The following is a 13,167-nucleotide window of genomic DNA, read 5'->3' as shown; positions in this document are numbered from 1 at the left end:
GTGCCACACAGACAAAGCCTCCCAGTGCATTGCTGGTCTCGCACGAATAGCTCTTCAGATAATAATATACTTAAATTAAATTTGTTATACCTGCTGCTCCTCTTGGCTCGAGCTCTGGCATAATATGCTTCATAACACCTGGGTTTGATTTCCAGGGCTTTTGTTGCAAACTCCTCAGCTATGCCAAAATCCTGCGTTTGCAGATAGAAGAGCATATTAAGAAGTGGAAAGATGAAGTGCAGTAACACACCTGAGACAAAGAGAGCTGCTGTCAGCAGAAATAATTTGAGTCTTTTCCAGTTAAAACAGTGTATTCAGCTTCATTATATGGATCTCAATATTGAAGCTTGTATAATGAAGCAGAGCTTACGCTGTGATCATTTTTATTGACCAGGAGCAGAGAGAGAGGGGGGGGGGGGGGGCTGCTTGTTTTTCTGCAGGTTTTTTGCTGCTCTCTTAATCAATCTTAGCTGGATATTTAATGACACCAACACATTGTGTTTATGTCCATGTAAAGGAGGTCAAAGTGATAGCTTTGAATGTGAGATTGTGAGCGTTGCTGCTGAATGTTTAATGATGGGATCATGTACACTCCCTGCTGACCCTTACTGCCTGCATTTTGTTATAATATGTGGGTTTAGCTGGCCCACTTGCACGTCCACTGTAAATAAGCCTTATAGAGATGCTGAGAAAGAGCTGTAGCTTGTGCACCCTGGTCTGCCAAAGTGAGCGACCTTATCACATCACATTATCTGCTCCATTATTCATCAGCAGCAGTGACCCTAAGGATGGCATTTTTACACAGTCTGTTAGGACGTCTGTCATCACCAGGGTTGGTTCCAAACCTGGCTACAGGCCACACACATCTATCTCCACACTTACAGCTCACCCTCTTTCATTATGTCACCACCTGCTTCTAGGTCTTACACGTATATTCTGTTTACTGTGCCAGGGAGGCATCAAATTTGATCTGAAAAGCAGTGAAATCTTTACAGTGAGCTACACTGGTGCTGATGTTATTATTTTATGTTGATGGAGATGAATTATATATCTTAAGGAAGCATCTGTCGAACCTGGAGAACCTTCCTGCCATTCCCCTGGCATCTAATAACCCTTTTCATGTTAAATAGTGCATGAGCTGTTTGATATAGCTGTGGGCCTTACACTGGTTTTCCTGCGGCAGCGGGAAAGGTTCAGATAGAGGGAGACTCGTAAGTCTTTAAGTCCTTTCAGCTCATCTCCTTGCCCCTCACGAGGTAGCTTCCTGAGGGCATATTGGTAGCGCTGGCCTGCCTCCTTCATACGCCCTTTCTGAGAAAGGCACAACATAGCAGGCTTAGACCATTAATAATCCACAGTTCCACACAACAAACTGTCAATAAAATTCACAATACAATACCTTGTATAGAATATTCCCTTCCTCCATCAGCTTCTGCAGCAGGATGAGGAGAATGTCTGGTTTGGAGGAAGCCATAGCCCACGTAGCATGACCTGATGGGAGTGGTACAAACACTTGTCTTTATATGGTCTGTCTTGGCTTGTCACTTTTGCTTCGTATTGCACATAAATCATGTACCTGATCGATCGTGTGGAGCGGTTCTGTTGCCTTTTGGTTGATGAAGGAGGATTGAAAGAGAGGTGTGAAAAAGGAGTTAGAGCAGTGGATGGAAGGGATGAAAAGCTATGCTGCTAATAAAACGGTTATTGACTGAGCTATGTCAGACATGAATATGAATACACTTTGAGTAGTGGACGTTGATTCAACTTTATGCACAGTTTACAGCAGGTTGTTGAGCTATTAAACTGTGTTTTATAACATCAAATAACTCTGACGCAGACAAATTTCTTTTATGTGAGATTCACTGAAGGCCTTTTTTGATGGGCTTGGTGTTTATACCTGACTTGGATCCTTTCTTGAGCAGTGAAGCCACAAGGGCCGGATTCTGGCAGCCAGCCACTCGGTCTGAACCTCTGGTACTGTTGTTTGCTCTCTCCAGCACCGCTCCATGCTCCACCAGGCTATGCACCTAACAACATAATTTATATTCAAATGTAAGATTTTAGCCGTGACTTATCTGTTTGCTATCTGAGTCACCAGGTTGATTATACACTGAACGCTGTGCCACAGAGCAGACATTACCAACAAAGTTGTTAGCCACTTAATTTCACAGATTTTAATCATCAAATAGTTTTGATTACTCTCCTGCTGTTCAACAGAGTGGATGAGAGACTCGAATTGATGATTTCTGACTCTGTGTGATGTATGATTGCTGCAGGGCAAATTATTTAATTATGATTTTTGTTAACTGCCTTAAATAGCTAAGAATTAAAATAAAGTGAGTTAAGCATCGTGTTTTGCAAAGATTGTCCTCCCAGCCACAAGAAAATAACATTTTCAAGTAAATATAGCAAAACATAATTATCAATTTTCTAAATAAAGACGTTTTTCATAATCAGCAGGATTTAATCTAAACAACAGCATGAAACCCACTGTATCTGCATCCCCATTAAGGGCAGCCAAGTCAAGTGGAGTCCGTCCCTGTTTGTCTGGTTGATTCAGGTCTGCTCCTGCCTCCACCAGAAGCTGCACCACACCTTTCGGGCCCTTCATACAGGCCCAGCTAAGTGCAGTCAGCCCCTCATGATCAGCAGAGGACAGGGAGGCACCTGGAACCACAAACAATACAAATATTGTATTCTCTAACTTTCAGCAATCACACTTGAATATCACTGTGGAGGGGTACTCTCACCCTTTGACAGCAGGAGCTCAACAGTGCTGGTGTGGCCCTCAGAGGCAGCAAGCATCAACGCGGTGCGACCCTGTTTGTCGCTGACGTTGATATCTGCTCCTTGTTTCAACAGCAGCTCTGCAACCTGGGAAAAAATAGGTGAATTATCCAGAAAAAAAAACAAAAAAACCCCCACAAAACTGGTAAGGCTGTGTCAGCAGTGACGACAGTCGTCCTGACCTGTATGTGTCCATGTTTGGTGGCACTCAGCAGCGGGACCATTCCCCTGCGGTTTGGTATCTCCAGCCCTGCCCCCCGCTCCAGGAGGAACGAACACATCTCCATCCTCCCTCTCCCTGCTGCCGCGCTCAGCACTGACAGAGGGTCGGCATAGAGATGAGACAACGAGGCGGAGAAGAATATGTAATTGACGCATTTTGGAGCAAAGTAGAAGCAGGAGTGAGAAACAAAGAAAAATTAGGCTGGTGTTGCAGCTTTCCATATTATATCTAATGATTTCTATTATCATTCAAATGAAGATATCTGACAAGCACTTCAAGGATCAGAATTGCTCAGACACCTGCACCGTCTCCATCTATTCCTCCGCTTCAGCAACAAAATCAGCGAAGACACAATCTTACAAAAGCAAATCTTTACACACGAGATAACTCACACCCTCCTTAACCAGCCCACGATATTTTGATAAATGATGGTCCTTCCCAGAGTTTGCAAGTTCGACAGCTAATTAAGTAGCTGGGGATGAAGGCAAAGATTCGACGCGTCAGTGGACACATCAGTTATACAAAACTGCCTTTAAAAAGGGGTTACTTTCAGATGAGACAAAGAACAAACAATTTCTTAGCTTTGAATGAATGTGTGCAGCTGCACAAAATGACTGCAGGGTTATTGAAGCCGCTGCTTTAAATACACAAGTGAAAATATTCTCATTAAAGAGAATATTTAAAAACTGTATGCACTACTGTCTTGGGTAATTGTTATCCAAAGAGAATTTGAAATGCCTGGTTCAGTAAGAAGACATCCTGTACAAATGGACTGTAATCCAATGATGCTAATACTTGACATACAATAGATATCAAACAAAACCAGAGCAGTGTACATACAAAGGTGAATGTCTGAGAGGATATTTCATGCTGTTATTTTTTTTCAGTCTCAGGACTGCAGGGGACTGTGTAATAGAATTACTCTCTAATGGTGCTGTAGGCAGAGATACAGGCTTCATCCGACATGCTCTCAGGAAATGGACCTAACAGAATTCTACAAGCTGCAATATCACATCTGTGATGGAGGTAAAAGTATTACTATTGAATAATGCTTTTTAGATGCTACAAATGTGAGCAGACAAGATACACCGTGCGGTATATGGGATTCTCCATTTCAGATAAAAAGAAATTATATATATATATATATACAAAAAGCAAGTTTTGATGTGAATTCACAGCACAGAGCTTAGATGTGTCTGACACACAACCCTGAAGCCCATGGGCATAACTCTAGAAGCACACTGATGGACAGAAAGAGGTGAGAAAGATAAATTCATGTGACTGATAGGAGAAACGCACCCGTTTCTCCCCAGAGTGAGTCGTGAGCGTCCATCTGCACTGCCAGCTGCTCATCTTTCAAGTCCAGCAAGCTTTTCACCACCTGCAGAAAAACATAATCTTACAGTCCTCTATTACCAGCTTGCTGTGCAGAAATACACAGAAGCACTCACTGACTTTAAAATCAGAGTCAGACATGGACAAGCGCCATGCTTTTACATAGTGATTCATTTCATCAGTGTAAGAAATCATTTGATCTGATCATACCTGCATGTGTCCCACACTGGCTGCAGCAGTGGCTGCCTGCTGAGCTGCCTGTGCTTCTCCAGTCACAGTTTCATTGCTGTGGTGCTGCTGTGGGTCGGTGGGAATCTTGGATCCCCAATCCTGGCCCAGCAAGATGTTGACAATTTCTGCATGGCCCTTAAGCCCAGCATGGACCAGCGCACACTGGCCACTCTTATCAGCATGGCCCACCTGGCACAGAGGGGAACACAGAAGGACTTACAGCCCAGGTTCTGGCCAGTACTTGTAATAAGATGGCCTAGATCAGCCCTGTTTATGTTATCTGTCTCCCAGAATAGTATCTGAAACTGTGGCAAATATAAAACCAGAGTGGCTATGGATATGACTGGTATTAAAGTACTGAGTGACAGAATGTTCCATCACAGATCAAATCTAATTCATCTAGGGTAATTATGATGATTACACCCTCCAAGCCCTCAGCTTTCACTCATCATTTCTGCAGAGAAATGGCACTGACCTCAGCTCCTTTCTTGCTGAGCAGGCTGACAATGTCGACGTGTCCTGCAGCAGCAGCCAGACAGAGGGGCGTCATGCCACTGTCAGTGGTCCCATCTATAGGAGCTCCCATTTCAAGCAGCAGAGCTACCATCTCCATGTGCCCCAGGTGGGCATGGACAGCCAGGATGGGAGCGTGTCCTATCACCTCTGTACACCAGGTCACACTTGCACCACCAAGCATTAACAAACGACTTACCTGAAAAATTAAAAAAAAAAGAATAATACATCTTTATTTAAAATATGAAAGATATTAGCGCTTTTTAATGGCCGTTGCTGTCACCTTGATGTTAGGCGTATACAGGTTCCTCAGGGAGGCCAGTGCAGCGGACAGACTGTCTGTGCTGCAGTTTACCCACATGGCTTGAAGAACGCTGGAGGACACACCGGTCTTCTTACTCAGGCCCTGTGAGAGTGTGAGAGGGACATAGAAAGTCAGAGACAAAATATAACTGCTCAGATCTGTGGTGCAAAATTTGAATTGTGTCCTAGAAATAAAGTAGTTTGTACAAGCCAATGCATGCAGACAGCACAATAATAACTTGTGAGTGTCTTAGTTTTTTTTTTTTGCAGTACGAGCGTAGGTTGTGGTTCCAATTAAACTAGGCTACAGAACATTGCTTATGTTTGTAATTCAGTAGAAGAAGTCATCCTTACTGGAAACAAACCTCGAGGAGGGAAAAAAACCAACACAAACAACAACTGCAATGGACACCCACAGCAGGAAAATGAAAAGAGCTCTTCCACAGGAATTACTTTAATCTCAGCTCAGACTAGAAATAGCTGAGGGTCACATCAAGGGTTCCCTGCAAGAGGTGTTTTTTTCCCCCTCCTCTTTGAAACAGGCCAAAACCACTTTAGTGGAGATTCTTAGTGGAGATTCTTAAGATTTTTTACTGTTTCCATTTACCTTTTCTTGTTCACATTATCTAAATGCAAATCAAAAGCACCAGTGGAAACCTGGTTATAGTTCCTGTTACCTTGAATATGTGAGCCTTGAGAATGTGGTGTCCCAGTTCCATAGTCTGCTGGCGGTTCAGTTTTCCCTCCTGTCTGGAGAACATGAATGCCAGCAGAGCATGGCCACTCCTGTAGACACAAATACAAGTATAACAATACTTCAAAACTAACAAGGCTCCTTTTTAATAAGGATTTTGAGGGGTTTTTCTTATGTCACAACTGGTTTATTCTGAATGAATGGTGAGAAAAGTTTGCTGGAGAACTTTTGACCTGTAGCCTTACCTTGGGTCACACATGAAGTCGTTGCTTTCTCCATCAGCTCTCCAAACCAGCCACTCTCTAAAGGAGGGATGACACAGCATCCGCGTGCCATCCCTGCGTTTAACCTACAAATACACATAATAATAAAGAAAATTCTTGAATTTAATGTTAGAATTAACTGATATGGCTATCCAAACATTTAAGCACCTCTAAATTCTTATATTTATTTATGTATTTATTTACTTCACGGCATAATAAACACAACATTCAGTCCAAACAACAGCCCAAATCATTATGGATCTTTCTATGAGGTTGCATCGAGAGTCTTACCATGAATCCAGCCAGACTGTCTAATCTCTGCTGGAAGTCCTTCCACTCCAGCTCCCCCTTCACACTGCCTGCATTCAGTGCCCTGAACATTTGTTCATCAGTCAGTGGGTGCAGAGACGCCAGTGCCACATTTAGCACCGGAAGTACCCGCTCAAAGACGTCGTTTTCTGGAAAGCTCACACGACACATCAACAGGTACACCTGAAGGACAGTACAAGTCACAAAGGCTGTACTTGTATTAAGGGTTAAAAAATGCAACTTTAAATACATTTAGAACGATTTAGACATTTTAACTGTAACCTGCGACTGCTTGTTTATGCATTTAAACACCAAGATTGAGTTGACTTAAATAGAGTTTGCCCATAGTAATTAGATCCTCTACATCCACTGCAAAACAGAAACAACGGAAGCTTGCCAGTATACTGGCCTCCATTTTTGACCATGATTTGATTTGATATGTCATGCTTATCTCTACTCTGATTCTAGCGTCTTTAGAATGTTGCTTATTATATAGTAAGTTTCCATACAACTTCCTGATGAAAACATCAACGATAAACATAACGATAATAACCATAACCATTATAACAATAAAAAACACAATCATAAAATGTGGGATGTATGTATTAGACATTGCCAAAGGCTTTTTTTCAACTAGAAAAGTTTCAAGGAGGGATTTAAAGATTTCTTCAGGCTTTGCTTCAGGCTTAGTGTGCCTGATTTTTTTCACCCCTTCATCAACCCTCGACTACCGCACTTGACAGTTGATATGAGGTGTTTGTGCTACGTTTGATTTTTGCGAAACGTAGGGCCATGCATTATGACCAAACCAATCCCCACTTTGGTTTCCAAAAGTTCCAGAAGTCTTGTAGTTTGTTAAAAAGCAACTTTACAAGCAGTGCTTCCAGATTTTTTTATAAGCGAGAGTGGAGCTTTCTCCTGTAACCCCTCCAAACTTGTTCAGGCTTTTTCTAATTTTACTACCATGAACTTTAACGTTTAACATACTTACTGGGGCCTGTAGAGTCTAGGATCTTACATTTCCTCTGACCTTCGGTTGAACTTGGTGGGATCTAAAATTGCTGGGAAGCTTAACAACTATCTTGAATGTTTTCCACATGTGAATAATCTTTCTCATGGTAGAATGATGGACACCAAATTGTTGGAAGTGGACTTAAAACTCTTTCCTAATTGATAAACAGCAACAATTGCTGCTCTAAGATCCTCGCTGATGTCTTTCCTCTTGGCATTGTGTTAACACACACCTGAATGCTTCAGGCCAGAAAACTTTATCCGTCATTCTACTTTTTTTTCTACTACGTTTTTTAATCATGCCTTGCATTTGAATTTTAACGTAGTTTTTGTTAAATAAATAGTGGCACAATTTAAAATGAAATGTTATTTTTCATCTGATGTTGTGTTGACATCATTGTAAGACCTGATATGGACCAGGTCAGTTTTTTCTATCATGCTGATATGTAAAACTTTAAGATCAAGAGATTAACATAAGATTTATTGTCATGCATACATGCATACACACAAAATTTGTCCTCTGATTTTAACCCATCCAGGTTTAGAAATGAAAGAAGAGAACTTTCCTTTTCGCATGAGTGTTAGCTTATTTCCCTCAGTGTAATGTTTTAAGTACATTCCACAAGTATCTCTGGGATACGAATACAAATGTCTGACCTCTGACAGGGAGACAGGCACAACTAGATAGTTTCCTCCTTTCAGAGCCAGTTGTCCTTTATGGAACAGATCCAGGGTCAGCTGAAGGTAGAGGATGGAGCCGTGACTCCGTGTTGACAGGTGGCTGCTGAACTTGCTGAGGAGCAGAGGATCAGGAGCGGAGCCTGTTGGCGTGGTGACATTAGCGGCAACCTGGCTGCTGCTGCTGACCCGGTGATGGATGTAATCACTCAGGTCAGCTCCCAAATCACTGCTGTCTGGCAGGATATCCAGAGAAATGCCAGAGAAAGGAAGAAGGGTGGTGATTTCCTGCAAAAGAGGAGAAGAAGACAGTTAACGGCACGGGCACTTCAGTTTTCAAGTAACTGAAGGTCAAGTAACTGCGTGTCTTTGATGCATTTGCTGAGGACAAATAAAAAACATCAAAATCAGGACCTATTCCTTATACGCTGTTGCCTCTGACTCATGCGCAGCCATGGGATACAGTACAGTAAATAGTGTGACAATGACTCAAGCTCCAACATTTGCACACAGGCATCTCTCAGATTCACATTTCAGCTCCTCTCTTGCCATCCTAACTGCTCAACACCGGCCAAAACCAGCTATGATGATCAAAAAAAATTTACTCAGTCCATGTAAGCTCATTTCCTCATTAAAGAAGACTGACATTTGGTTTCAATGACAAACAGCTGAATTGTGGTCACAGACAGCTCTCAATTTAACCCTCTCACCACAGAACACTGTGAAATATCCACGTTGTTACAGGAAAGTAATCACTTCCTGTGAAATGGCTGGCAAACGGGTACATGAGGACAATAATCCAATTGCAGGGGTACTGCAAAAAAGGGATGACAGTTGTACTTCTCATCCTTAAATTTTTCTGTTTAATTCCAACTGAATTCTGATACATCATAAAACAAAATTACCCTAAATGTGTACTGTGTACTTTCAAACCATAATCCAATTATGTAACCAAATGGCAGGCTGTCAAGCTCCAGACTTCCAGCAGACTCCCGAGAGTATTACCAACCATTCAGAGTGTAATCCATGCAGCATTTGGAGGCTTGGCTTTGGCACTGGACAGATGCGTCTGCTGTTTGGTGAGATTACCAACCGGATTGAGAAAATACATCAGACTAGAGTGAGCAATGATGCCAAATGCAGCACTGTCTATACCATGACAGCAAAAGCCCATCAGACCCCGCACTGTGTACTGAAGACTTGGAAATAAGAGCCACTGTGAATACATGGGTTCCAATTCTCTTACTTCACTTAAATCTAGTGGTAGCCAGACTGATTTATTTGCCCAGGCTTTGAGATTTCTTCTTGTGTCTCATGAAAAAGGCCAGTGCTCACTCTGCTCTCCAGGTTGCTGCACCGTCAACAACAAGTGACACAACAGAAAGTTACCCATAAAATGAGGCCTGCATCCATTTACAAGAAGAATTTGCTGAACACATTTGAAGAACAGCATTTTTTGATAGTTTGTGGTGAAATCTGCAAATTATGCAGAATAACTTGGACATTAAATCAACTCCTCAATTATTCTTTGCAGGCTTTTAGGATTAGAAGTGAGGTACACTGGTTCATATTAGTGATAGGCTGATATGCAAGATTATTTACCATTTTCAGTAAATCAGCGTTGACTGTTTCACAAACATAATGGACAAAAAGTGAGTGCCTAAACAAATGCAACCTTGTCATTGTGACTGCTGTGTAAAAATATTTTTCACTTCCTTTGGGCAATTATTTAGTTGACAGATGCAGAATAGATCGACTTACGCAAGAAAAGACGAGTGTTGAATGCTCAGTTAAGTTTGAGAGGCTAGTATCTTCTTTAATCAAATGAAAAAACATCATAAAAAACTGCAACCGTGAGATATTGGCATTACACATCTATCAGCCACAACATTAAAACTATCGCCACAAGCCAGTGTTCTACTAGGAAAACCTGAATCCTGGGATCCATGTGGATGGTACTTTGACATTTACCACCTACTTAAAACATTTTTATATATATAACTGTTTTTTAGTGCATGATTTTATCCCGATCACTGTGTAAGTGGGACATGCGACTGAGGGAAGTAACACAGATGTGTGGAAGCAGAGTCGGAGGTGGAAAAATATTTTAGAGCTCATGTGCTTAGTGAGTGATATTGTGAGTGAACAAGGACCATCTCAAGGTCCACTATTCAGTTCTCCTAAAAGATCTCGAAGTACATCCTGTGCAACTTGACAGTTTGTGACAGAGCTTAAATAGAAGGATTGATAGACATGACCTTGAACAGAGACAATTTAGTGTTGTCACTTAATATGTGTTGCATGTTTTTGGACAATCAGGGATGCTCAGAACTACGTTTGTTCAGTGTGCACAGGTGTGTTGTGTTTTATGGCTTACAGTTTAAACAGTCTGACTTACCACCAGGCCCGTCCTGACTGTGACCACCAGTTTCAGCCACTGAGGAAATTTGGAGATTATTTTGGTGATGAAGGTTGCTATTGTGTCCCCATAATCTGGTTTATGGAACTCTGCTTCATTAAGACTGTCGACCAATATGATGTAGTCCTCTTCGGGTAGCCTTCGCTCTGAATTCATGCAGAATGTAAAGAGAAAACAGAGCATGACGGACAATAAAATTTGCTCGTACTATATTGTATTAGCCTTACAAAGACCACATCATTTCAAGGACTGTGTGACAATATGGATTAAATTGGTGCATCTTTGTTTTCATGAACAGGATATATTGAGAAAAGCGCAAACTGCTGCGACTGATTACATTCAGCTGAAACATGCCAGAGACCACTGTTGCCTGTTGGCTAGAAACAGGATGTATCCATCACGTTTCACATTATCTGAGCTATCAAACCATATCTGCAAGGCTGTGTGGACTCGACAACTCACACTCACTCACACAAGGGGCTCTCAATTTTTTCCTGACCTCTTTAATAGAGATGGAGTAGACAAAACACTCCTCTACTCTGTCTATGGAGGGCCTGGCCATAATAACACATCCATCTAGCTGACTAACTGTATTATGAGATACTGAGCTGGCTAATAAGCTCATAACATTCAAAGCCTCTCCCAAGTATTTTGTGACCTTGAAATCCATCCCACTGATGATTCACAAGAGCAAATATAGCCCTCATCATTTCTCTGTGTAAATGACCAAACATCTGTTTCACACTCTCATGTGTCAAATTATTGACCTTAACTGGGGAAAATAATTTATGAGTTATTAATGAGCTGTTTCAGACAGCAGTCAGAAGCAGGCTCCCTAATTGCAAATTAAGTAAGCAGAAGGTTAAACACCTTAAAACTGATAATATTTTAAAACCTAAAGAGCTCTTTAAATTTTAATATTACATTTGTGTCTATGTGTGTGTGTGTGTGTGTGTATGTAGACAACATTACCTTTGCGCAAGCTGGCAATAGGCTCCAAGACACCTTTTCGAAAGGCAGCGATGGGATCTTGAACACAGGAACGCAAGCTGAGTATGTTTTGTAGGTGAGGTTCTTGTGCCAGCAGCTCCCTGTAAGGAGCGAGCTGAGGTGCTCTGGCCAGCAGGGCAGCAACACTGTGGACAAACTCCGGTACAAGGCAAGTGTAGGTATTGTCAGCCTGGCAGAAATGGTAAGCTACCACCTGGCAGGAGAAAAACGAGGGTGTAAAAATATTGCTTTCTGTGTCTGTTTCTTTCACAAAAAATATATTTACTTGGTGTTCAGCAAAGTCTGTGTGACAAATAAAGCTGGAAAAATACAGTGAAAATAGAACAAGTCGTAATTGTGGGAATAAACAAATCAGGAGTTACATGGGGTCAGGAAATGTGATTGTTGAATAAACAACAGGGGGTGGAAATGAGCTATTTAGAACAAATCACATATGCTTTATTATCACACCATGAGGTGAAAACACAACTAGGCAAAATGTTACAGATGATTGATTTAGCTGGATCATTTTATATTAAGAACTTTAATTTTACTTTGGTGCCTGTAGTGTGTATTTTGAAATTTTGATAACTTGACACTTTGAAACATATTGCGTTTCAGTTTCTGTTTGCACAATGCAGATAATAAGAATTACTTTAGTACTGAGGAACAAGCCTGGTAGTTAACCTGGTAGTGCCACTTGTAACCTGTTTAGCTACACAACTAATTTACGCGCCCACTGGATTTCTTAAGTGTTCTACAGATGGGTTCCAGTGTAGTGGCACAAATGTGCAAAACATCCACTTTGGACTTCTTGCAGAGAATTTCTACCCAGCCCCCAAGTGAAATCTCAGGAACATCAGCGATTGAGACAATGTATGAATGCGTCAGCAAATATTCAGGAGCATTTACTGCTGCATGCTGTGTGAGTGAGCATGTGTGTGCGTGCTTGTGAAAGTTTCCTTCTTCTTTCCGTTGACCTGTATGCTACTTTCCACTTGCTCTCAGCAGTTATTGATACCTACAGATACATGCAGTACTCATATGAATACACTAAGAAGCCTCATCTGCCACTCCCAACGCATTGTAAAGAAGACACGATTTCCACTGCGTAATTTCTGCATTGCATGCTGCCTCCTCCGCACCCTAGACACCCTGTCACACGCACCTCCTCCTTCGCATCTCTAGCAGAAAGCCTGTGATGTGCTTGTGTGAACAGCGACTGCGGAATAAAGACCGGATCAAATTATAAGTTCTCTCAAAGCTCTCCGGTGTTTATCTGTGAAAACAGTCTTTGTGTACGACACATTTTTCCTGCAAGTGCAGTATAAGTTTGGAGAAATATCTTTAATCACTATTGTCTCATTTTCATAAAACACCAGAACCGTTCATCAGAAAAATTATTACACTT

The 13,167-nt window shown here is 41.6% G+C and overlaps 1 protein-coding gene across 1 annotated transcript in view; it reads right to left on the bottom strand.

Moving 5' to 3' along the window:
* Positions 1-13,167, bottom strand: part of LOC140302065 (protein TANC1-like) — a 29,190-nt gene that overhangs the window by 2,248 nt on the left and 13,775 nt on the right. Inside the window, exons 8-25 of the mRNA XM_072380810.1 lie at positions 11,739-11,970; positions 10,746-10,912; positions 8,327-8,635; positions 6,641-6,841; positions 6,332-6,435; positions 6,070-6,178; positions 5,373-5,495; positions 5,052-5,288; positions 4,556-4,765; positions 4,310-4,391; positions 2,970-3,103; positions 2,751-2,874; positions 2,492-2,667; positions 1,898-2,027; positions 1,577-1,606; positions 1,400-1,491; positions 1,165-1,311; positions 91-191 (exon numbers count right to left, since the gene is read on the bottom strand). Coding sequence (XP_072236911.1) covers positions 91-191; positions 1,165-1,311; positions 1,400-1,491; positions 1,577-1,606; positions 1,898-2,027; positions 2,492-2,667; positions 2,751-2,874; positions 2,970-3,103; positions 4,310-4,391; positions 4,556-4,765; positions 5,052-5,288; positions 5,373-5,495; positions 6,070-6,178; positions 6,332-6,435; positions 6,641-6,841; positions 8,327-8,635; positions 10,746-10,912; positions 11,739-11,970 — 2,708 coding nt within the window. The remainder of the gene's footprint in view (positions 1-90; positions 192-1,164; positions 1,312-1,399; positions 1,492-1,576; positions 1,607-1,897; positions 2,028-2,491; positions 2,668-2,750; positions 2,875-2,969; positions 3,104-4,309; positions 4,392-4,555; positions 4,766-5,051; positions 5,289-5,372; positions 5,496-6,069; positions 6,179-6,331; positions 6,436-6,640; positions 6,842-8,326; positions 8,636-10,745; positions 10,913-11,738; positions 11,971-13,167) is intronic.

Source organism: Leuresthes tenuis, unplaced genomic scaffold (genome assembly GCF_036924035.1).
Source record: "Leuresthes tenuis unplaced genomic scaffold, fLeuTen1.0.hap1 SCAF_2, whole genome shotgun sequence".
Lineage (NCBI taxonomy): Eukaryota > Metazoa > Chordata > Actinopteri > Atheriniformes > Atherinopsidae > Leuresthes > Leuresthes tenuis.
This window is presented reverse-complemented; position numbering and strand designations above follow the sequence as displayed.